This window comes from Genypterus blacodes, unplaced genomic scaffold, assembly GCF_046128005.1.
Source record: "Genypterus blacodes isolate CSIRO-AG114 ecotype Tasmania unplaced genomic scaffold, CSIRO-AGI_Gbla_v1 ptg000205l_1, whole genome shotgun sequence".
Lineage (NCBI taxonomy): Eukaryota > Metazoa > Chordata > Actinopteri > Ophidiiformes > Ophidiidae > Genypterus > Genypterus blacodes.
Window position 1 is genome coordinate 64,755 of NW_027467004.1, and position 25,238 is coordinate 89,992.

General features: G+C 48.5%; 2 protein-coding genes across 5 annotated transcripts in view; both read left to right on the top strand.

The window, feature by feature from the left end:
• Positions 1-212: 212 nt before the first annotated feature.
• On the top strand, positions 213-5,829 carry LOC143015511 (cholesterol 7-desaturase nvd). Its single transcript, XM_076169518.1, has 7 exons — positions 213-516; positions 2,706-2,894; positions 3,453-3,631; positions 3,911-4,036; positions 4,159-4,278; positions 4,437-4,613; positions 5,668-5,829. The coding sequence occupies exons 1-7, from the start codon at positions 213-215 to the stop codon at positions 5,827-5,829; spliced, it is 1,257 nt and encodes a 418-aa protein (XP_076025633.1).
• A 7,220-nt stretch (positions 5,830-13,049) lies between these two features.
• The window catches only part of grin1a (glutamate receptor, ionotropic, N-methyl D-aspartate 1a), a 29,763-nt gene continuing 17,574 nt past the window's right edge, over positions 13,050-25,238 (top strand). For 3 of the 4 annotated variants that reach the window (XM_076169508.1, XM_076169510.1, XM_076169511.1), the window contains exons 1-10: positions 13,050-13,298; positions 16,461-16,595; positions 17,241-17,417; positions 20,707-20,769; positions 21,608-21,705; positions 21,946-22,067; positions 22,785-22,959; positions 23,178-23,322; positions 24,585-24,671; positions 24,977-25,112. In XM_076169508.1, the coding sequence (XP_076025623.1) occupies positions 13,050-13,298; positions 16,461-16,595; positions 17,241-17,417; positions 20,707-20,769; positions 21,608-21,705; positions 21,946-22,067; positions 22,785-22,959; positions 23,178-23,322; positions 24,585-24,671; positions 24,977-25,112 (1,387 nt within the window). The remainder of the gene's footprint in view (positions 13,299-16,460; positions 16,596-17,240; positions 17,418-20,706; positions 20,770-21,607; positions 21,706-21,945; positions 22,068-22,784; positions 22,960-23,177; positions 23,323-24,584; positions 24,672-24,976; positions 25,113-25,238) is intronic. The other variant, XM_076169512.1, reaches the window with a different exon arrangement.

Here is a 25,238-nt window from a genome sequence, read left to right on the forward strand (position 1 = left end):
AAGGGAACCGAGAGCGGAGCGGAGCGAGAGGCGCCGCGGTGTCACTGCAGACTGCGACAGAGAGCCGCAGAGCCGCACAGCCGCAGCGGGACACGATGGACAAACCCGGCGGAAAGACGCGGAAAGTGGCTGTAGTGATCGGGTTGAGCTTGGCCGCGGTGCTGATCGTCCACGACGCGGACCCACTGGACGCCGACGGTAACTGGACCCCGATGTGGAGGAAGACGGGGCTGCTGGGAGCTCCGGCGCGGGTAGTGGCGTGCATCAGCGCCGGCGTGTGTCTCCTCGTCCTGGGCTGGATGTACCGGCTCCTCTTCAGCCCGCTGGAGCTGCTCAGAGCGCCGGATGATGTGGGTTACATCGCGGACGACGGTCGCTCCAGAGCCCAGGCGGCCAACGAGGTCCGCCGCAGGAGGAAAACCGGCGAGCTGCCCCCGGTGTATCCCAACGGCTGGTACCGGGCACTGGACTCTGTGATGCTGGACCGGGGCGAGGTGAAGAACGTCTCCCTGCTAGGTATGGAGAGGAAACACTGCACTCTACAGTTAATGTGCGCCTCTAATGTCAAGATATGATGAGACGGCAAAAGATATAAGAGAGAGAAATCACTGTTTACCTACTGAGACAAAAGTGTCAGCAAGTTTAGAACACACACACACACACACACACACACACACACACACACACACACACACACACACACACACACACACGCACACGTTCAGGATCTGTATGTTTGGCAGCATTCCTGGCATTTTTACTGAATTCTAAGAAGGTAAAAGAAACTACCAAGTATCCAAAGTCAAAGAAGAATATTGCGTTTAAATCTTTTATGTTATTGCCTGCTGAGGAGCCTTCATGCTGTCAGATAAGTAAAAGAGTGGGAGGGGGAAAGGAAAGGCAACATCAAGGGAACAAGAAAGGAGAGAACAAAGGAGCCATCCTAGAGGAGAGGGAACATGCTGAGGGTGCATCTCTGTGCTGCTGCCAGGATCAGGTGTCATCATTGTTTGGATTGTTTGTTTGTCATATTGATTCCAATAAGCTCCAGTTTCTATGACATCAGAAATCATTGAAAGCTGCAGAGAGAGAGATTCCTGCAGCAGAATCCAGTTCTCCTCTCTGGATCTGGATCAGTAGGATCTGGTCAAGTACAAACACTTTGAATGGATCTTCATCACCAACAGCTACAGAGCTCCATCAGCAACAGCTCACACATGATTGATTAATGATTGATTTCCATTTATATCGCCTTAACTAATAATCAAGCAGAGTTCATTGATGTGATGTGAGGTTGTCAAGGTCAAATGTGGATCTAAGTACTAAATGTTCAGATGATTAGAATCAGGATATTGTTTATAAATCTACATCAGGTGGATTCAAGTCTTCTCCTCAGCTCTTCTGACTTTGAACAGTTTCCTCCCCGCAGTGTTCAATGACTTGTGTGTGTTGTGTGTGGTTGAGAGTCCACCTGGTCTCTGTTGTGTCGTCTCAGGCAGGTAAGTGTCCAGCACAGGGGAGAGGGGAGAGGGGAGAGCTTCTCATGTTGCTGTTTGCTGTTTGTGCTCACGACTTCCTGCCTTTGTTGGAGAGGAGAGGTGAAGTTTTCAGGTGCTTGGTAACGTTTCATTTTCAAACAAAGCCTTGGTTGTTTCAGGTTACATGAGCCCGCTTGTGTTATGAAGGTGTCATGGAGGCTGACGTCATGGTTACTAACCTGTGTGGATCCACCTTGTTATACCTTCAACAACACAGATATAGAAGTAAGGCACGGCAGAGAACCCAGAGCTCTTAAGGATGACCTCACGTTCAGCCAATCATCACATGCAAGGAGCCAACCTGCACATCAGGAGCAGTTATGGGTTCAGTGCCTTGCTCAGCAGCACTACAACAGGCTCTCAAGGAAGAAACCCGTCCTCAAACCAGGAACCTACAGGAAAAGAGGCCTCCTTGTGTGTCGTAAATCCTCATCTGTACGTTTTTGCCTCGTCAGCTTCTCCCATCCCGTCACCCACAGCTGTCTCCCATCATTAACCCTGTGGCTGAGCGTCGTCTTCGCTCCCCGTGTCATCTGATAGTCAAGGCACCTGTTTTTAGGCAATAGCTTATGTTTACAGCACAACTAGCTTCCTGTCACAGACTGTAGATTTGGTTACATCCTGACATTGCTGACCTGTGATTGGTTGAACACACTGAAGGTCTAAACGTGTCTAAACATTTTCCCTCCCACAGTTGGATGTGGTGCCCTTTTGCTCTGACCCCCCCCCCCCCCCCCCCCCTCTGTCCCAGGTTCTGCTGACCCGTATCAAAGCTCTGCTCGTCCGGCTCATCAGCCTCCGTGTCTGACATGTAACTTTTCTCTCCTGTCCTCCTGTTACATTGTGTATTAGATTCTGCTGAGCGTGTCGTTTCGCCGGTCTCGGGTGTTGCGGGTTGTTCAATTCTCCCCACGGTCTACAGGGGGGCCGTCGTGCTCCTCGTTACCTCCGCCAAGGAAGATACATCTCCCCCATGTTGGTTTGTCCCCCGTCTGTTTATCGGCCGGATGACTTAAAAGGTTTCAAACTGATTTTCATGAAACTTTCTCTGCCAAAGTTGAGTTGGCGTGGCTTATTCTTCAAAAGGGTTTGTCAGACTCATCGGTTGACCTGTAGGAGGTTTGTTCTGAGCTCATACTTCCTCCCCAACTGTGTTCCATCCTCCAGGTGAGCAGGTGGCAGTGTTCCGGGGCCAGAATGGGAAGGCGTACGTGGTGGACGCCTACTGTCCTCACCTGGGGGCCAACTTGGCGGTGGGAGGCCGAGTGGTGGGGAGCTGCTTAGAGTGTCCTTTTCACGGGTGGAAGTTCAGAGGAGAGGATGGGAAATGCGTGAGAATCCCCTACGCAGAAAAAGGTACGGAGAAAAGCTGGGGGTGCCTCTTCCAAGTATGTGGCACGATTACCCAAAATACTACAGGTAGCAGGACTGCGTGTCCTCGGGCCTGCAGCTGTCAGGTCCAGTGTGACAGCTGACATTTGGGCCTCACGGGGACAGCAGCCCAAAGAGCTTAGGATATCCAAAATGCAAAGAATGTGACCGATAAGATCCATGACTGACTGGTTTAGGGTTTGACAATTGATCATCCTCAGAAGATCAGAACTACACACGGCTCATGGGAATATGTTGACATTCAGGCCTGAAGGGGGGCAGCAGAGGAAAGGTCAGAGGCCCAACATGCAGTCAGTCCATCAGTCAGTCCATCTAGTCTACAGTATGAGCGGATCACAAGTATAAATAATAACATTGATTACAATTAAATAGAAATTAAGTGGAGACAATCAGACACAAATGATCACAAACAGCCTAAAGCACAAATGGAACCAGCCGGCCCACATCCCATTCACTCATGTGAGCTGATCTGATCGTCTAAACTCTGAAGTGACTGTGTGTGTCTGTTCCGTCTGCCTCCAGTGCCGGAGTTTGCCAAAGTGCGGCGCTGGCCGAGCTGCGAGGTGAACGGCCAGATCCTGGTTTGGTTCCACTGTGACGGAGAAGACCCCCCGTGGAGAGTCCCGGAGCTGCAGCAGATCAGCAGGGGCGAGTGGATCTACCGGGGCAGAACCGAGCACTTCGTCAACGCCCATATAGAGGTGTGTGTGTGTGTGTGTGTGTGTGTGTGTGTGTGTGTGTGTGTGTGTGTGTGTGTGTGTGTGTGTGTGTTCGCGCGTGCGATAGACGCTTCATTACATTCACCAACAGTTCACAGTGATGAGACTGAAGTGAACATGTTCCACATTTGGCCACACGGTGGTGCTGTGTGCTACACTCATATTCACTGTAGCCGCTGTATCACTCAGCTTCATTTTCCTCCTTCTCCTCCAAACTTTGTACATCATTGAATAATGTAACCAGAAGTCCTCCCCCTGCAGGAGATCCCAGAGAATGCAGCAGACATCGCTCACCTGGCTCACCTGCACACCCCGGGCATCGTCAGCGGGGTCGACCTGCGCTACACAAACAGCAAAACATGGGAGTTCATGCAGCACGACTGGAAGGTAAAGTCACAGAGAGAGAGTCAATACAGACGGGGAGAGAGAGTCAATACAGACGGGACTACACCACTGAGGGTAACGTGTGTGTGTGTGTGTGTGTGTGTGTGTGTGTGTGTGGACTCCAGGTCCAGTGGGAGCCCGAGGCAGCACCGGACACACATTGTTCCCAGATGTTGGTGAAACATTCGCTCACTGTGTTTGGACGTCACTGGCCTCTGCTGGATGTGAACGTGGTGGCCAGACAGGTAAACCTCAGCCTTCATCATCATCGTCATCGTCACTCAGCTTCATTCTGTTATTTGATTACAAATACAAAAAAATGACTTTGTAACGTGTGTGTGTGTGTGTGTGTGTGTGTGTGTGTGTGTGTGTGTGTGTGTGTGTGTGTGTGTGTGTGTGTCAGATCGGCCCCGGCGTGGTGTTTCTGCTGTTCCAGCACAGTTTCCTGGGTCGAGGTGTGATCATGCAGTTTGTGACTCCAGCAGAGCCTCTGCTGCAGTGTGTCACACACTCCATCTTCTACCAGTCCAACATCCCGGCCCTGGTGCCCAAATTCATCCTGAGGGCAGAGTGCATTCAGGTCAGGACCCAGAGTGAACACACGCACGCACGCACGCACACACACACACACACGCACGCACACACACACACACACACACACTCACACACACACACACACACACACACACACACACACACACACACACACACACACACACACACACACACACACACACACACACACACACACACACACACACACACACACACACACACGCACACACACACCCTATGGCTCAGTCGGGATGTAGCTCAGTGGTAGAGCGCGTGCTTCGCATGTATGAGGTCCTGGGTTCAATCCCCAGCATCTCCATGTGCTTGTTTGATCTCAACAGCACATCTGTCTAAGGATGCACTTCTGTTTTGTGCATTCTGAAGTTGCGTATCTATGGAAACACTCACATCTTTTAGCCGTTTGTTTGTGTTTGTATCCGGCGGTTCCTTCAAACATTCTCTTTGCTCCTGAGTGAAAAGCAAATGACAACAACAACAACAACAACAACAACAGCAACAAAGCCAAACGTTAGCATGGAGGCTGGGGGCTCCTCGGCCTCTTCCTCCTCCTCATCAGCAGTGAGTCTGCTCTGTAATTGTAGGTTGCTGGCAGAGTGGAGAACGAGAAGGAGATGCTGCCAAAGTCTTTACCTCCCACTCAGCCTTTGGCTCCGTGTTGCCTCGTCACGTAACGCCACACACTCACACGCAAAAGTGAAAATCATCGCCACTGAACCTGATAATTAACTGAGATAACGAAACACAGACTGTGCTTTTGAAAAGGCAAAGTAATGATCTGTTGTGTCACAGGGCGAAGGGGTGTGTGTGTGTGTGTGTGTGTGTGTGTGTGTGCAGGTGTCTGAGGGCCACCAGCAGGGGGCTCTAGTCACGTTCCTTCATGTTTAGACTCCATGGGTTCAACATTCAGCAGCTTCAGAAAAGAACTTGGAATATTGGAACCATGGCATTAACAAAACTAATGAGTGTGACCTTAAATGACAATTTCTTCTCTTCTTCTTCTTCTTCTTCTTCTTCTTCTTCTTCTTCTTCTTCTCCTTCTTCTTCTTCTTCTGCTGTAGTTTGAGCGAGACGTGATGATCTGGAACAATAAGAAGTACGTCTCCCGGCCTCTGCTGGTGAAGGAGGACTCAGCCATACAGAAGCACCGGCGCTGGTTCAGTCAGTTCTACAGTCAGAACAGCCCCAGGCTCCAGTTCCAGCACGACACTTTGGACTTCTGACCTCCAGCAGAGAGGAGGTCAGGTCAGGGCCGACGCTCATCCATCACAGGTCTCAGAGGGGTCGGGTCGGGCGATGGTTTGTATCTGTGGCGTCACGAACGAAGCCCGGGCCGGTGCAGCAGCGGAGGCTCGGCCCTGAACCTCGGGTTGAACCTCCAAACCTCACTTACTTTACTTCCTTTCTTGTTTTAACGCGCAATATGACTCCAGCCTCCAATATGCAAGTGCCTGTAAAGCTGCAATGTTAGCAGGGCGCAACAGGGTGAAGGAGAGGATTCAACCAGGACATGTGAAGATTTAGTGATCAAAGCAAACCTGAAGAACAACAACAGAACGTCCTCCACATGAGAGAGAGAGACCCTGAGAGATGAAGATCAAAGAATCACCTCAGAGTCACTTTAGAGGTACAATGACTTCCATTTAAAGACCCTGAGTGTATACTTAAATATTTATCCCAGGCAGTTAAGCAAAGCGGCTGCAGGTTCTACTTTAGGTTCTATTATATGAAACATTATGTGATTTATCTCCTCTAAATGGATGAATATCATTTATGTGGCCATGCACCTCTCTAATCAATAACCTCCTCTTTGGTTTGGAACAAGTAATAAACCTCCAAACACAACTCTTTAATCACATAATGAGTATTTAACTCCTCCCTTACAGGATGATTTGATTGAGGATGAGTATGAATCCTGTGCAAACGGACGAAGCAGCGACTCCACGGCCGCTTAGACATTTTTAAACTGCAAAACCCAAACACACGTGAAGACAAATCTTAGGTTCCATCACACGAATCACTCTACAAAATAAATCCCCAAACTCTGAGTTCCTTTAATGAGCAGCAGCGCCACACCTGCAGCTAATTAGCAATTAAGGTGAAGCTGGAAGGAGGTGATGCTGACTCTATGTAGCCTGGTTCCTCCCTTCCTACAGGAGCTTAGACTTTATTTACACACCAGCACTTTATTTGACCTTAACTTTACCTTAACTTTACAATATGTCACTTTTACTTTACTTTGCCACTTTTTGTAAAGTTCTCTCAGAAAGTCTCTCTGGTTGAGGAGCCACATTGGAGACGCTTATGCACGCTCAGTTAATTCAGATGAATGTGCTTTCATTATGACTGAGCCTTTGTAGAAGTGATGACTGTGACTTTGCCTGAGCAGGCTGAGCCTCAGGAACACTGGCAGCTGTTTGTTTTCTCAGGTTCCTCAGCAGCAAAGTGATTTTACTGTGAAGGGAAACGTCCCAGCAGGTTTCATCACGTGTTTGTCAGAATGTCAGAGAAGGTCAAAGGTCGTTCAAGGTGAAGCTGAACCACTGTGAGACTTAGGGTTTGTGTCAAATCAACGGATTGACGAGCAGAGGAGTTTGGCGAGACGCTGACGTGTTCCTTTAACTCTGTTGCTAAGCTGCGGCTGTTTCCTGTCCACGGTGACGAAGCGAGTGAAGTGGTCAGAGCTTTTGCGGGTCGTCGCCTTTTAACTTCAAGGTGGTGGAGAAAAAAAAGCTCATTTGTGTTTCAGTGAGTTCATTTTTGTTTCCTTTCAATAAACACTCTGTATATTTTCAAGCATTTCCAATTCGATCAATCAAACAGATGAAGATGCACCTTTTGCTCTCTGTGCCTTTTATTTTGGAAGCCTTGGGTTTTTCCGTGACCTCTTCCTTTAGAGTGCTTTCCTCCTCCTGGTCTGATGGATGATGTCGTGTTGAGTGTTTGTCTCCTGATCCCCCTCCACATGTTTGTGTTCCTGGCATGTGAGGCTTCCCGCTTCATGCACGTTCTTCTTCACGGGTTTGTGCCTCGCGTTTACGTTCCCGACTCCAGAGCCGAGCCACGACAGACAAAGCTGTGAGTCTTGATGTTTCTGTGAGGACGCAGAGACGGCGCCGTGCTGGATGGCCTGCGGTGATGAGGCGCCGTGTCGCTGCATGGCCTTACGTTGACTTCCTTTAAGACATTCAGAGCAATAAATGTCTGAGTCGATAACCAGCAGAGTTAAAAAAGCACAATACTGAAGATGAACTCCTCCTCCTCCTCCTCCTCCTCTTAAAGTTATTTTTGTAACTGGCTAATCTCCAGCTGTAATGTTTCTTTAAATGCGCAGAATAAACGTGTCTGCTCCGCTCTAACGTGTTCGCTCATGCATTTCTCAACAGGCTGAAGCTTCTCCGTCGCTCTGAATAAGTGAATGTGTTCAATTGAGCAGAGTGGTGAAATGTTCAGTGTACAACTTAGCCAGAGGCTCATAATGGAGCTGCTTATCTTCAGGGCTCTTATCTTATCTGCTGTGTGGTGAGAGAGAGAAGTGTGCTGCCTTTGTTTCACACCAGCCTCACATCCACCGTCTGCAGCGCCCAGGTCTGCTCAGGAAGAAAGCAGCACGCCTGGGAAAACAGATTGAACTTGTGTGGAACGTTGGACCGACGGCAGAGAAATCCTCCCCGTTTTTGTTCTGAAACATGGCTGAGGAGGAGGAGGAGGAGAAGGAGGAGGAGGAAGGTGCGACAATCCACGATAAAGGCCTCAGATCTGTCTCAGTGTTTTGTTCCCAGCGAGCAGGAGAGCGGAGGAGCCGGATGATGAAAGCAGATCAGTCACCCAACCTCTGCTGCAGCATCACCCAGCGCTGACAGATGGGGCCCAACCCTTGACATCTGTTCCACGCGATCCCCAATCCTCCGGCTCGGATCATCCTCGTCCTGGCGGCGGCGGCAGCAGCGTCAGTGCGCATGAGTGTCCCATCTGCGGCGAGCAGGGTGGCCGCGGCGTCCCTCAACTGAACTGCAACCACAGGATGCAACCCAGACCACTTGACTGCTGCGTCCCCACATGGAGACGGACGGAAGAGACGAGGGGACGTCAGAGGCCTGAGGACGAGGAGGACGAGGCTCCACTCCAGCTGCTTCTCCCTCACCCTCCTCCTGCTGCTTCTTCTTCCTCTTCTTCTTCTTCTCTGCTTGCTTTACCTGCTGGTCCCTGTTCTGACTCTGTCTCCACTGCAGACGCCTCGACCTCTTAAAAGTCTCTAACCTGACAAACTTCTCCTGACCTACTTCCCCCGAGCCCAGACGCTCTGCTGCTGCGTATCCTTAGCAACACAAACACAGCTTGATCTGTTTTCACAGAGCTCACGGAGGACGAGCGCTTCTTAAATTTGATCGTCTTCATCCCCGACACTGAGCGAAGGAGAGGATGGGAGGAAGAGGCAGCAGCTTTGTTTGCTTTGCTTCTGTTGTTGATTTGTTGAGGGTCATCAGGGTCCAGGTCCAGGGTCTGGGATCAGGCGGGTAGTGCTGCTTCAGACACGAGTGATCTTCTTCCCTCCAGTGGAGATGATGTGATTCCCTCCTGCCTCCTCCTCTTCCTCCTCCTCTTCCTCCTCTCTCAGACTTGTGTTTCTTGCTGGGATCTGATCTCTTCTTCTCTGGTGCCTAGTTTGGTTCCTGAAGCACGACTTGTTGCTGCCGGCTTCACTAATTTGAGAGTAGACATTGATCCGTATCGATCGGGCCGTTCGCCGCTCCCAGCAGGATTCGCGTGTCGTGTTGAGAGCGAAGCTGGAATTCTTTCTGGAACGTTCTCTCCCGCAGCATGAATACTCCAGAGCGGCGGCGGGACCAGGGCAGCCGATTCACAATGCATGCTGGGACTTCACACTCGTCAGACAGACAGACAGGCATCCATCTGCCGACATGACTCACCTCTTCATCAGCTCTGCATGTGTCGGGAGAGAGATCGCGACCCGACCCCCCCTCCCGATCCGCTGATGTGAATGTCACAGCCGGCGGCCATTACACACACACACACACACACACACACACACACACACACACACACACACACACACACACACACACGCACACACACACACACACACACACGCACGCACGCACACACACACACACACACACACACACACACACACACACACACACACACACACGCGCACACACACGCGCACACACGCGCACACACACATCAGCTGTGTGCAAAATGCCACTTTACACGTTAGCGTGACCCTCAGATGGCCTTTAGCGAGCGTTTCCTCCCACGCCTCCGCAGACACGTTTCTGTGAGAGCAAACGGGCTCACACACACACACACACACACACACACACACTTGTCCTCATGTCTTTGTGTTTGAGCCCTCAACTCCTTCAATCCAACGCGATCAAATGGACGCTGGGTTCCTTTTTGACGGCGTCAGTGTGAGTTTCTTGCTTCTCCCCTCGACCTCCAAAACACCTGCAGTTTATGCAGAAGGTTAAAGGTCAAACCTGGTTGAAGTGAATCATTTAAAGGATCTCTCCAGGTTAAATAAAGGATGAATGTGAGAGGACGGACAAATGGTCTTCTGTCACGCTAAGAGCTAAAGCATGTAGTGTGACAGGGTGTGTGTGTGTGTGTGTGTTTGTTTGTGTGTGTGTGTGTGTGTGTGTGTGTGTGTTTCCCCTCTCTGCTTCCTCACACACAGAGAGATAAAGCGCAGTACTGTCCTCTCCTTGCCTGCTGAAGGACCGTGTGGGTTGAATATGAGACGGTTTCTTTTCTTCTGTGTGGGCGGATCGCAGAGTATGAACTCAACTCTGTGTGTGTGTGTGTGTGTGTGTGTGTGTGTGTGTGTGTGTGTGTTAGGAGTGAAGTGGTACATACATGCTGAGATCTTTACTGTGGTAAAACACTGCAATCAGATACGGACTCCAACATGGGGAGGGAGGAAGGGAAAAGGAGGAGGAGTCTGTTTTCCTGCGATGAAGATGAAAACGACGATGATGATAATGTGATTATTATTCTTGATGATGTCGCTTCATGTTTGAACATTTCTGATTGAGTTTTTTTCTCGATGTTAATCTCTTATAAATGTTTAATGTCTCTGATCGACACGCTGACTTCCTCTACAGCGTTATGAATTAATCACCTCACTGTGTGTGTGTGTGTGTGTGTGTGTGTGTGTGTGATTTATTATTCAGTGTTCAATGACTTCACGTTGGCCTCATTTAAAAACCAGGAGCACCAAAGTCACAGTAAGAAGAACATTTCAGTATTAAAAGTTTAATTAAAATACAAGAATTAAACTTCTCTCTCTCTCTCTCTCTCTCTCTCTCTCTCTCTCTCTCTCTCTCTCTCCCCCACTCTTCCACCCATCTCCCTCCTCTCTCTCTCTTTCACCCTATCTCTCTGCCTCTCCCCCCTTCTTTCCCCCAACTCTCTCTTCCTTTCCTCTCCTCGTTCATTGACATCCTTTCATTCTTCATTTTCCTCTTTTTTAAATGTGATTTGCTGTGACGTTTCCATCAGTGACGGGCGGCCCGGTGTCAGGGTGCTGTGCTGAATGTTCCCTCAATGTGAAAATCTGTGTGTGTGTGTGCCTGTGTGTGCGCCTGTGTGTGCCTGTGTGTGAGAGAGGAAAAAAAGGCTTGTTTCCTAGGTAACCATCAGGCTGAGGTTGCATAGCTTGCACAGTAACACTCATGGTCACAGCTTCATATTCGCTGTGTAAGAACATGATGCTGTTAAGAAAAGAAAAAACAGAATAAGACTTTAAGAAATGTTCATTCTAATATATATTTGAGTCATTTAAGTCTATAGCTGCATGCAGAGACAGATATTTAAATGAAAGAAAGAATATTCATCATTATGCTCCACATCTCCAGCAGAACAGAAACAAGTTGATCTTCCTGCAGCTTCACTTTCATTTCTTCTTCTTCTAAAGACTTCATCATGATAAAGGTCTGAGGTCTGAGTCAGCCAGTTTCAGGGGTGGAGGTGTGTGTGTGTGTGTGTGTGAAGCGCTCACATGCAGTAAAACGTGTGTGTGTGTGTGTGTGTGTGTGTGTGTGTGTGTGTGTGGACCTTCAGATATAGGGTTCATTAACCGGCCAGCTTCGTCCATCTTCATCAGCCGGGGTCGTCTGTCAGGCATGGAAGGACAGAAGAGAACAGAAGAGAGGAGAAGAGAGGAGAAGAGAGGAGAATAGGCTTTAATACACACTCGTTGGAGCTGAAAGTGTGTTTTGTTCTTCAGGTTTCATGTTTGTTTACCTTAGCTGATTACTATTTTCTTAATTCTTTGATGTTTGACATTTAAAATCTTCTTATTTTGTGTAAATTCAGCAAACCTGTATTGTGTGAATGAACTCCACTGAATCACACTCAGATAGGGCATATGAAAGCTATACTTGTGTTAGATGTACACACACACACACACACACACACACACACAAACACACACTCTCTGTGATGGAGATCTCACTGATACTTATAATGAGCTCAGCATTGTTTGATTTGATGTCTGATGTCAGATTTCAGCTCTAATCTCAGGGAAGGATCGCTCTAAGCCTGAAGGGGTTCAGCCTTGTGTTCACATTAAAGCTCAGTCATTGATCTGATCGGATCCGCAGCTGCCCTGAGGTACAAACCCTGCGCTCTCTGCCGCTCTGGAGGTACAAACCCTGCGCTCTCTGCCGCTCTGGAGGTACAAACCCTCCGCTCTCTGCCGCTCTGGAGGTTCAAACCCTCCGCTCTCTGCCGCTCCGTCCCTCTCCCCTCATAACGCGGTGATCCTGCGGGTTCTGAACATGTAACATTCATTTTTCATATGTTCCTTGTCTCGCCTTCATCATCTGCTACCACCTTCCTCTTCCTCACCCCGTATCAGCAGCAGCAGCAGCAGCAGCAGCAGAGGCTCAGCACGCCAACGCGCAAACCCACATCGGGCTGTAGGCTACGGCTCGGGAGCGCGCCTGGTCTGTCGGTGGCGCGCGCACACAGCTGTCAGCACCACGGACAGCTCAGTCCTCCGCTCAGCCCGAAGCGAACACAGCGGCGACGCATCGGTGTGCAGAGTCCGCCCAGAGCGCACGGAGGAGCGGGCACGGGGAGACGCACACGCCGCTGATCCGCCCGGGAGCCTGGAGGACTGCGTGGCGCTGTAGCGGCGCCTTTTCGGGGGTTCGGACTCTCTCGGCTGTGTGTCCCTAACGTGCACATTCCTCCGCATCGCACGTAGGTCTACCGTTTCTCCCCTCCTCCTCCTTTTCTTCTTCTCCTCCTCTTTTGGCCCGCTTCCTCTCTCTCGCCGCCCACCTGGATCGCGTCCGCAGTCCCCACTGGCTGAGCCGCGCTGCTGTCCGCAAGCAGGTCGAGCCGAGTCGCCTTCCCCGGGGGTATACGGGACCGGGCTACGCCGCGCCGCTGTTCGCTTCCCGGCACGATGCGTCTGTTTCTGCTCGCCGTGCTGCTCTCCTGCTCCTGCGCCCGGGCGGGCTGCGAGCCGAAGATCGTCAACATCGGGGCCGTGCTGAGCCAGAAGAGGTACGAGCAGGTCTTCAAAGATGCCGTGACCCAGGCCAACCAGGTGTTCGGCCGGGACAAGTTCAAGCTGACCGCCATCTCCGTCACGCATAAACCCAACGCGATCCAGATGGCTCTGTCCGTGTGCGAGGACCTGATCTCCAGCCAGGTGCGTTACTCAATAGGTTCACATCTCTCATCTCTGCATCCACACCTCCTCACCACTGCAGAACCAGCGGCATCCTGCAGAACCTCTCAAAGTTCAGAAAACTGATGGTGAACTCTATCTATCTATCTATCTATCTATCTATCTATCTATCTATCTATCTATCTATCTATCTATCTCTCTCTCTCTCTCTCTCTCTCTCTCTCTCTCTCTCTCTCTCTCTCTCTCTCTCTCTCTCTCTCTCCAGCATGAGAGCAGAGCAAAATGGCAGCATGACATAATTAAAGCAGATATTCAGCACAGAGACGAACTTCCAAAGGTCACAAACACGCCGAAGAGGAAAACGTGCCACTGTTTCCTGTTCAAAGCGTTTTCATCGCTCTTTGGTTGGATGATTCTCCATTGTGAAATTTGCAAATCTCTGGAGTGTGTGTGTGTGTGTGTGTGTGTGTGTGTGTCCGGTCTGAGCTGCTGTTTGAAAACGGTAAAGGAGATTCAGAATGTAGAACGAAATGGGATCAGTCATTCATCAAGTGCAGGGAGCAGAGAGAGAGAGAGAGAGAGAGAGAGAGAGAGAGAGAGAGAGAGAGAGAAGCATTTCTGCACGGGTATCAAGAAAACAAGAGTGGAAGTGTCGGGAATTAGTAACTGATGAAGTCTTTACAGACTCAATCACGCACCGGGCCTTTTAATTCCACCGTGATCTCTGTCTCACACACATCTGTGCACAGGCTTTAGTGTGTGTGAGTGTGTGTACCAAGGGGATGAGGAGTGAGACCTTCCTCTACTTTGCTTCATGTGGCTAATGGACATACTTTGGGATCCTGCTGATGAATCATGCAGCTGAGTATGAGAAGTAGAGGATGTGTGTGTTATAGAATACAGAGTTTACTTCCCTTCTGGTTTGCTGGAGAGATGCGTGGTTGTCACTCATGTTGCAGCTGCTGTTCAATGCACCATTTTGGAGGAAGTGCAGGAAGATTCTTGGCTGCGTTGTTATTTTATTAAACCTTTGCTGGAGGCCAGATCTCCTTTTCTCTCCCAGTGTGTGTGTGTGTGTGTGTGTGTGTGTGAGACGTTTATCCGTGTTCCGTGCCTCATCCTGGTCTGGTTCCCGGAGGCAGATGGGCCCAGATGGGACTCTTGATCCCTCCGGTGTATTCTGTGTCCACCCGGTAGTCTTCTCCCACTTGGACCTGCCTGGAGCTCCTCCTCCCCAAACCTCCTCAGCCGGCTCCACTCAGTGTGAAGGAGCAGAGCTTCTACTCCGGGTTTGTTTGGTGTGAGCAGGGAGCAAGGAGAGACCGAGGAGATTCAAAGCGCCCACATCCAGCGTGGCTCCCAGGCTTCAGCGGGATGGAGGAAGCAGTTCCAACTCCTCCTGCTCCACCAGACTCGCCCCTCACACCTCCACCTCTCTCCAAACAATATGTAAATAACATCACATAGGCTCAGAACTTATCAATCAGCGGTTGTGTCCCCGTGACCTCAGTGCCACGCTGTAGGACAACATCTCGTCTGAAGAGGAAGAAGAAGATCAGCTGGTTACCTCATGTTCCTCAGCTACAGTCAGTCTGCAGCTCCAACAAACTAAACACACTCCATAAGTAATGCGTCTTGACTGAGTGTGTGTCAGTGTGTGTCAGTGTGAGTCAGTGTGCGTCAGTGTGTGGCCCCGTGAGAGTTGTGACAACACAGACACACACACTCGGCCGTCCTCCTGTCGAGCTCATCACGGCTTTTAAGAGGCACCAACATTATGTATCAGTGTGTTGAGGCGTGAAGTTCCTCTCTCTCTCTCACACACACAGAAACAAACACACACACTTTCTCAAGCAGACACACACAGACACTCACTCACTCTACCTCACTCACACACACACACGCACGCATGCAGACACACACAAACACACTCACACACATGCAGACACACACAATCACACACATGCAGACACACACACACACACACACACACATTCAGCTCTCATGTCCTCTGCTTAATGACTCTAAGTGATCGCGGATCGCTGCGGCCGCTGTCATGTCATTACATCGCCGTGTAATTCATCCAGCAGCCCGCATAAATCACACACACACACCTCATCATCACAGCTATAATGTGTTTAATCAGATGAGTCTGGCCTGGGATCATGACTATGGAGGATGATGATGATGATGGTGATGATGGTGAGAGTCAGTGAGAAGGAAAGAGGTCCGTGGCAGATGGAGGAGAGGAGATGCCCGGGAGCGAAGCTTGGAAGAACGACCTCATTTTGAGCCCAAACATACGGGCGGCTCACCAAAGTGTGCCAGCCAGGCAGCGAAGAAGAGGAGGAGGAGGGAGAAGAATCTGTAATCATGTAAGAAGCATGTATCCACCCTGGAGACAACGTGTAAAAGACTGCATCGAAACTTTAATGTTGGCTTTTTAAATATGGAAACACCATATTTTGTCAAAATATAACAACTTTTTTCTTGTAACATTTAAAGTTTTCTTTCAAATTTCATTTTTTTATTTTTTTATTTTTTTATTTTTTTATTTTTTATTTTTTATTTTTTTATTTTTTTATTTTATTTTTTTATTTATTTTTATTTTATTTTATTTTATTTTATTTTATTTATTTTTATTCTTTTTTATTTTTTTATTTATTTATTTTTAATTTAATTTATCTTATTCATATTTTATCTCCCTCTTAGCGTCGCTCTGCTTCTTGCAGGGCTGCGACTCAACCAGCTGGGACGGATTAGAGGGAAGAAGAAGAAGAAGAGGAGTCCTTTATTTGTCTTCTTCTTCTCCTTCTTCTTCTCTGTGATCGATGTCGCTGTCCCTGACCGCGACCCCGCCTACTTTCATCTGTCAAACTCGTGATTGATCAGCCTGTCGTGTTCACTGCAGAGCTGCAAGAAGGAATCTGCTGCAGTTTGTAGTCCTGGGAAGTTTTCTCTGGAATTCTGATGGAATTCTGTGAAAGGAAAACAAACTTACACACTTAACACACACACACACACACACACACACACACACACACACACACACACACACACACATACACATACCACCACCAAGCAGACAGCACTGAGGGCAAACCGAACCCTCTGCAGAGTTACAGGTGCAGGCTCTGTTTGTGTCTCTGGATGATGGAGCGTCTGTCCTCTGTGTCTCTGCAGGTCTACGCCATCCTGGTGAGTCACCCGCCACAGTCCAACGACCACCTCACACCCACGCCCGTCTCCTACACGGCTGGGTTCTACCGCATCCCTGTGGTGGGCCTCACCACACGCATGTCCATCTACTCGGACAAGGTGAGTGATGGAGGGAGGAGAGAGGGAATGAGGGGGAGGGGAAGAGAGAGAGAGAGAGAGGGGGAGGGGGGTGAGAGCTCCCCTGAGGCGTTTCAGAGGCTCCGTACATTAAACGTCCCGTCAGCGTCCATTAGAGGAGAGGAGATTAAATGGCTTTTTAGCTGAAAATTGAAAGTGCATCATTAATAATTTCTCGGGCCTGAGTTGTGTTTTTACTGCGGCACGCCGCCACCGCACACCAGGAATGACACTTCACTGTGTAATCACAAATATCCTCATTGCATTTATGAATGAATCTCAACCCTCCTCAGGAAGTGGAAACAAACTGGAAACAAAGATATGAGCTCCATAAAGGCTTCACTGCAGTGCTGCACGGTCACAAAGGATGTTTAGTTGTGTGTTTATTACCTTGTGTCACTGCGTATCTGTAGATACAAAGGTTACTATGGGTGCCACTGTTTGTGATTTTGATTAAAAAGTTAAAAAGTGCCACAAGAAAATCTAATACTTTATCTGCGGCTCAGTATTCTCTTCTATTTCACACATTTAGCTCTAAACTTAACACTCTAGCTTGTGTCTGTACATGATGTATCCATATGTTTGGACGTGTCTGAGACGCTCCCCCTCTTCTTGCCTCCTCCTCAGAGCATCCATCTGTCCTTCTTGCGCACGGTCCCTCCGTACTCCCACCAGGCTCACGTGTGGTTTGACCTGATGCGAGAGTTTAACTGGAACCACATCATCCTGATTGTGAGCGACGACCACGAGGGCCGCGCCGCTCAGAAGAGGCTAGAGACCCTGCTGGAGGAGCGGGAGACCAAGGTGAGACGCTCCGGCTCCCAGGGGCCCCCCACTGTGAGTGTGTGAGAGCGTGCCAAACTTGTTTTTAACCTCTTCTTTGTATGTATAACTGTTTTCCTTTCTGTTGTGTGGCCACATCTCTCACATCCCTCACCATTGTGTAAACATTGGCTAACATTCTTAAAGACATCAACAGCGTTTAATGTGGTCTAATCTGACAAAAGTGTGTATGTTTATTTACTCATCTTCACGTTGCTTTTTGCCATAGTCCAAATTATCTTGTCTATCCACATTGGGAGCCAAATAGTGGACTTTAACTTGGGGCTGTGCAAACCATCACACACAGGGAGGGAAGTCACCAAGAAGGCTGGAGGTCACTTCCTGTCTTGGACTCAAACTGTGTCATATGGAAAGTTCAGTTAGGAAGTCCCAGCCTGAGATGTTTCCATATCTGATGATGTTTGGCCACCCGAGGCTTCTTGCATATGTGGTCCAACATCTGGTCCACATCCAGATCTGAACAGCTGGACTGAGCGACTGTACGATATGTCTCCGTGCTCTGCCTGTATCGTGTCATCGTGGTTCAGTTGGTAGATACAGGTCTGCCCCCCCCCCCCCCCCCCCGAGGACCATTTTCAGTATTTTAGTATTTGTCGGTCTTTCCGAAAACAAGTATTTGAATATTCAGCTGCAAAAACGGTATCGTATGCTAACTGCAGTTTTCAATTCCTCCATCAAGTGACAGCATTAAATCAATAATGTCGACCTGCACGCCTTATGGCACAAAGGAACTACAGTACATGTGTTGTGTTTGATTAGATGATCAAAAACACTGAAAATGTCACTGAAAATCATCAAGTAAGCACCGTCTCAAAAATAAAAGCTGAGCTCACAGTGACTCAGGCTATCGTCTGTCAGTCCACTGGACACCTATGGACGTTGGACAGGAAGGTGGACAGTAACCTTTGCATTAACCCGGGCTAAGTTACACAATATGTATTACTTCTATGTGCTTATTGCTCCTTTGTGGATGAAGAATACTCTCTGTAGTTGAGTGTCATGGTAAAGATGGGGGGGCCACCCTGAGTGAGATGCAGCATGTATGGAGCAGATCGTGATGGAGCATTTGTCTGTGGACGTGTGTGAGAAATGGCCGAGCGGGTTCCATTTTGACGATCAGTTCGTCGCACTAATGCTGTTTTTGTGTTGTGTTGTTTGTTGAATGTGCTTCTCTGACAGTTGTGTTCTCTCCTCTGTCACTTACTGACATGAATGTGAGGCATTGAGACAAGAACATGCAGTCTGACGTAGAAGTCACGAACGTTCTGGAACACGAACGTCGACTGTGCGCTCGTTGTGCCTCATCGTGTTTGCACGGCGTGGGCGAGATGAGCAACGAATGTTTTTGTGGTTAAAGATTCGCTGATGCGGCCGTTTTCAGAGCGGCTCTGAGCTCTATGTGGGTCGGGGAAATGCTGATCTTCCTTGAGATGGGGATGAAGATGATGATGTGCTACCTTAAGGTAAAAGCAGAGGAAGAGGCAGAGATAATAAGCATCCATGTAATAAGAAGAAATTACTTTGAGATATATTTTCTGTCCCTCTCTTGGGCTCTTTGTGTTAATCGTGTGGCGGAGTGAAACGAGTCCCGGTTCAGGGATTTAATTAAATCAGACGCTGATGAAACCTTGAATATGAGGACACGCGTGTGGTAATTATCAGGATGAAACCCTGGAGGCTGAAGGCGGCTCTGCATTTATACTTTTCATTCAATAGGGCTTTTATTTAAGAACAAAGCTTATGAAGAAGGATTGAGATGTTCATAAAGGGCTTTGATCCAAACCTTCACAGCAACACACTCACACACTCACACGCTCACACACTCACTCACACATTCGCACACTCACACACTCACTCGCACACTCACACACTCGCACACTGGCACATTCATACTCGATAGATTTTGGAATAATGAAAAATGTAAAATCTGCAATAATCAGAGATTTTATGAATATATATTTGAAGTTAATATGAAACGAAAACTAAAATCTGCAAAAATGACTCCATAAAGTTCAAAGCTGTGCTGTTTTTATAAATAAATGATGTAAGGTTTTGGATTGGAAGCCTTCAGTAACTTTGGCAGAGACATTCTTCCTCCTTAATCACACAGAATGACACAATATGCTGCATGCAAATAAACGGAGTGCAGTTTGGGTGTCATTCATCCTCCATTAAGGATTCACATCTCCTGTTAGATAAAAGAAATGTGTGAAGTGAAAAGCCTTGATAAGACCACAGGAAGTTCCTTTTATGTTTGTATAATTTGGAGCTTTGATGGCAGAATGAATCTATTCAGGGCTTCCATTCAATCACACCAAAGTGAGACGGGCTGTAACATCCGTCTGTGAGCCGCTCGTCGGGCTCAGACTGAACTGGTCTGTGACATTCACAGGTCTCAGTCTCACACATAGAAGTGTTAGGATCCTTCATAGATCTGAGATGGAGACAGGTTACAGCTGTTGGTTCTCACTGAGTTGCGTTGTGTTGGATAAGATGCAGTAAATGTACATGTGTGTGTTATTTTTAGCTTCACTAAGCTCACCCAGGGATCACTGTCACGGCCAGCAAAGATGCTCTGGACCCTGTGGACTTAGAGAGCAACCAAACATGCAACATTCATGCCTGAGTGAGGATACAGAAATAGAGCGCAGGAGATAAACCTCTGCAGTGCTGCTGGAGATGTTGATTGATGCTGAAAAAGAGGAAATCATAGTTTGATGGGAGCAGAGGCGTTGCATCAGGAGGGGAGGGGGGGGGGGGGAGGCAGCTGATTACATCTACAAGCCACCTTGAGTAGCACAGCGGTAGGTGCCAGATAACACCTGGGAGGTGTTCCATTCCCGTTCCTTCCTTCAAGAAGATACATGAAGCTGAGCAGGAAGAAAGCTGCGTCTTCCTGCAAAATGGCTGCTTGTCTCAGGCAGCACAGAGTGTGGGAGCGGCGTCGCCCTCAGACCACAGCAGGCGTTTACACCATCATGTCCGGGGCTGATTTATGGTCTGTAATATATTTGTTGTGAAGCCTGAAGCCTCTCGGGCCTCCGTGGAGCCGGGCGGAGAGCGGCGACGGGCCGAACACTCCGTCCTTTCGCAGAATCGAAGCTTTGATGCCTTTGCAAGCCCCAACGTTAAAGATCCAGGATTTGAAGCGGAAAAGTGGAGATTTGTTGGAATGCTTTACTGCCCATTTTCAACTGTTTATAATATTTTTCTGTGTCTGCATATTTTCTCTGTGCACATTACTCATCAGAATAAAAAAAGGAACTATGAAAACCTCGACCAACTGTCCTATGACAACAAGCGAGGACCTAAGGTATACTTGCATGGTCAATGCACGCCGCCCACCAACTTTCCAAACGTAGCAACTAGAAACCAGCCCAGCCGGTCACCAGCCGACCCAGAAATGCCCCCCCACCCCCCTCCCCCCCTCTCTCTCTCTTGGTAGCACGTGTTTCCTTTCAGTTTTTCTTTGGAACATCTCCCTTTGATTTAAATGAAGAATGACTTTTGTTATGAGAAATCTATCATTTCCGGTCCAAAAAAAAAAAAAAAAAAAAAACCCTAATCAGTGAGCAGCGCCCGCTCCTCCCCCTTCCTCCTCCTCCGGCTTTTTATCATTTTCATTTTCTCCTTCCAAAAAACGAATGCATGTATTCTGAACACACACACACACACAGATTCGCACACACACACACACACACACACAAAAAGAGTTTGCAAGTCCATTCCTGTGTGACGAGCCGGTCGTTTGGGATGAATCCGTTTCCCAGACGCTACTTCCTCCTCCGGCAGTTTTTTTCCATCGGGGGGAGACGTCCCCCTCACTCCCCTTCACCCGTTTTTAGTTACTGGTTGCATTGACCTTCTTCTCCCCCTACCTAACATGCACGTCCTTCTTTGGAGCCTTGACAACCCTCAGTTTGCATGCCAACAAATGCAAAAGTTTTTTTTTTTATCCCTTCAAGCTTTTTTTTTTAGTTCAGCCGGTTCCCCTGGATCGCTTTGATTTTTTTGTTTTTGAAAAAAAAATCTCTGTCTCCCGTTCTCGAAAACAAAGTCCACCGAGCTCACGGCGAACAGGTAAAGAGGCAGCGTGGAGTGGGAGGTGGGGGTCATTTAGCTGGCTTGACCTTTCTTATGCCCGATCACAGGCAGAGAAAGTCCTGCAGTTTAGCCAGGACACCAACTTAACCGCCCTGCTGCTGGAGGCCAAGGAGCTGGAGGCCCGGGTCATCATCCTCTCCGCCAGGTGAGCGCCGCAACACACCTCAGGGTCAGACAGGTTCAGTCTTCACTGTCTCCCTGGACAACAACATTTGCTCTCCGCCAACTTGTAGGACTGAAATAAATGATTGAAAATTCTGGATTTGGTACTTGAATTCTTAATTATTCCAGAAAATAAAGTAAAGCCTCAGAGACATCAGGAGTGCAGGATGATGAGTCATCACAAGGACAGAAGGTGACATTAGGGACACTTGTTGTGTTGCAGTGAGGAAGACGCTGCTGCGGTGTACAAGGCCGCTCGCTTCCTGAACATGACGGGCTCGGGCTACGTGTGGCTGGTGGGCGAGCGGGAGATGTCGGGCAAAGCCCTGAGCGAGGCGCCAGACGGTACGTTGATCCGGCAGACATCGGGGCCAATCAAGGAGCTGAGCCCGGCTTTGCTCCGAGGCTCATCATAACACACACATAGGATTAGAGAGGATTAATGAGGACGCAGGCATCAGACCGGCAACCGGCAGGCGGCTTGTTGTGTGTTAAGCATTTAAATGTTTTAATGAGTCCAACACACTAAGCTCTGACTTTCAGCACAAACTGATTTTACTCTTTAAGTCAGCATGTTGTCATTTTTATCCCAAACTGAGCCCTGAAAGTCATATTTACTCAATAACATACAAAATAATCCGCTTGACTGTTTTTGACCCGTTTCACCTCAGGTTCACCTGAGCACTTTGGTGCGAGCTCAGGGTTTGTAGTTTTGAGACGACGCTTATTTGAAGGTGATACTGTTACCTGGACTTACTGTAGACTGGTTAATTAGTTCATTAGTGATGTTTGGACAAGACAGCAGTTGTTATTTTTCAAGCAAGTCACAACACATGTAGTTCATTTGGTGTCTAAGCCCACGTTACTGATGCTGCTGTTTTCTGGGCGTATTGACGAGATTGTGACGTGTTCTCTCATATGAACCAGTTGTTATGGAACAGTTTTTGATGGCAAATATCAAATTACTCATTTCAAAAAAGTGTTTTTCACACGTTTGGCGTCACAAAGCGACGGCGGCCGGCTGCGCTCCGCTCAGGTTGGTGTTGGTTTTCATCCTCTCAGGTCTGATCGGCCTCCAGCTCATCAACGGGAAGAACGAGTCGGCCCACATCAACGACGCCGTGGCTGTGGTGGCCCAGTCCATCCAGGAGCTGTTCGAGAAGGAGAACATCACAGAGCCACCTAGAGGCTGTGTGGGGAACACCAACATCTGGAAAACGGGGCCGCTGTTTAAACGGTAAGCTGAGATGCAGATGTGACACCACGAAGACGGTCCAGTGATACCACTTTAACAACAACTAATAATCCAGGATGTTTTGTTGCACATAGATCTCCAGGACTTTTCCCTGATGGTCCAGGTTTGTGTGATACCTCAGGATGTGTGTGAATCCTGTGTTTGCCCTCATTTTCCTTCTGGTTTGCCCCGCACTCATCCCTCGTCCTACTTCATGACAGGGTGCTGATGTCATCTAAATACCCAGAAGGCCTCACAGGACGCGTAGAGTTCAACGACGACGGCGACAGGAAGTACGCCCATTACAGCATCCTCAACTACCAGAAGAGCCGACTCATCCAAGTGGGCGTGTACAACGGAACGCAGGTAAGAGACGTGAGCATAAAGGTACGCAGATGCTTTGCCATATTGTTATTTTCCGTGTTAAACCTGCGATTCTGAACCAAACCACTGGAAAGTTTGGACTGTAGGATCAATTCCAAGAAAGCTTTACTTCATTTGCAGTCCGGCAGCTGTGCATTGATTTTTCTTCTAATCAAATCGGGTTGCGAGACGTCTCAAACTCCACTTTGTCAACGTGTAAGGCGTGAAAGTGAAGTTGAAGGCAACGCTGACGTGTTTGCAGTACCGCAACAAGCTAAAGGAAGAAGACGACTTCCGCTTCAGACAATTAGCATGAAGACGCGTGTGCAGGCCTGACACGTGACCAACCGTTTGTGTGTGTGTGTGTGTGTGACAAACACTCTTCACTATTCAAACAAACAAAAACATGGACGCAGCGACACATTTCAGGCTTTTTCCAATATGAAACTGTGTTGAATTTATGCAGCGAGAATTCTAAATATAACCCGGACTGAGCAGGGAGGAGAGGAGGGCGAGAGGAAGCACGGGGAACAAAAGAGACAGAGGTCTGACCTAGTTTGGACAATGTCTGCCAGCCTCATAAAGACGATGTAATGATGAACACTGTATTAACTCTTTACAGCTGTGAGACACAGTTTAAATTATATAAGTTGAATTTTTAGTCCTCCCTCTTGTTTGTATTAACCTTTAAGCCGCTGCTGCTGCTTTGGTCGCTCTGCTTCATATCACACTCAACATGCGGCGCCAGTGTCCCATTTTCAGCGGAGGGACACACCGATGTCCTCATTTAATGTAAAAAAGGGAAAAGGGGCCGTGTTCAGCCGGAGCTCAGGCGGCGCTGCAAGTATCAGGCCAGATAAACGCAGCGTCACCGTTTACATTTGAATTTAGGCTGCGGAGGAGCCGGAGCTTTGGGTCTCTGGAGGCAGACAACATTCACAAACTATCGCTGAACTCTGAAGTCCTTGAACGCAACACGCGGGGACAAATATGATGCAACTGAGTCGACATCCGGCTCATGGTGCAAACAGACGAGGATGATGTCATGATTCCTGCGAGGATCAGCGGCGCACTCTGTGATACCAATAAACACCCCAAATCCTCATGTGTGGTAGAGGTCAAAGGTCGCTGATATAAATAAAGTGCCAAGCGCTGGTTATGTAAGCAGGCTGACTCATTAGTGTAGTGTGAAAGCACCTTCCTGTGTGTGTGTGTGTGTGTGTGTGTGTGTGTGCGTGCGTGTATGTGTGCGTGTGTGTCTGCAGGTGGTGATGAACAATCAGAGGAAGATCATCTGGCCCGGAGGAGAGACGGAGAAACCGCAGGGATTCCAGATGTCCACAAGATTAAAGGTGCGGTGCGTTCATGACCCCGCTGCAGTGTGACAGCACTGAGCTGTACACACACACACACACACACACACACACACACACACACATACATACTCAACTGGGAGAGTGTGTAGTCTCGTATTGTTTTAAGTGGGCTGATACTTACTTTACTTAACTATCTCTATTTTGTGAGACCATCAGGGTAAATCTTTCTGTCTGTCTTTCTTTCTTTCTTCCTTTTTCTTTCTTTCTTTTTCTTTCTTTCGTCTTTAAGTAACAATTTACACTTGTGTGTGTGTGTGTGTGTGTGTGTGTGTGTGGCGTAGATTGTGACGATCCACCAGGAGCCCTTTGTGTACGTGAAGCCCACCATGCCGGACGGCACGTGTAAGGAGGAGATGACACTGAATGGAGTCTTAATTAAAAAGGTTATCTGCGCTGGGCCCAATGAGACCATCCCAGGTAACACATCAGGGACGTTTACACTCAGTGTGCTTTACCACCACGCCGCTGGATGATGCATACATATATATGCAGTAGGTATCTATATATGTATGCATGTAGCTGAGTGCGCCATTCTCTGTGTGC

What these genes read in the sequence shown, in the direction of transcription:
- LOC143015511 (XM_076169518.1), top strand. Translation starts at nt 213, where the DNA reads ATGTGGAGGAAGACGGGGCTGCTGGGAGCTCCGGCGCGGGTAGTGGCG. An exon ending in TCATGCAGCACGACTGGAAG is followed by an intron (nt 4,037 to 4,158) that starts GTAAAGTCACAG and finishes TGTGGACTCCAG; the next exon opens with GTCCAGTGGGAGCCCGAGGC. An exon ending in TGAACGTGGTGGCCAGACAG is followed by an intron (nt 4,279 to 4,436) that starts GTAAACCTCAGC and finishes TGTGTGTGTCAG; the next exon opens with ATCGGCCCCGGCGTGGTGTT.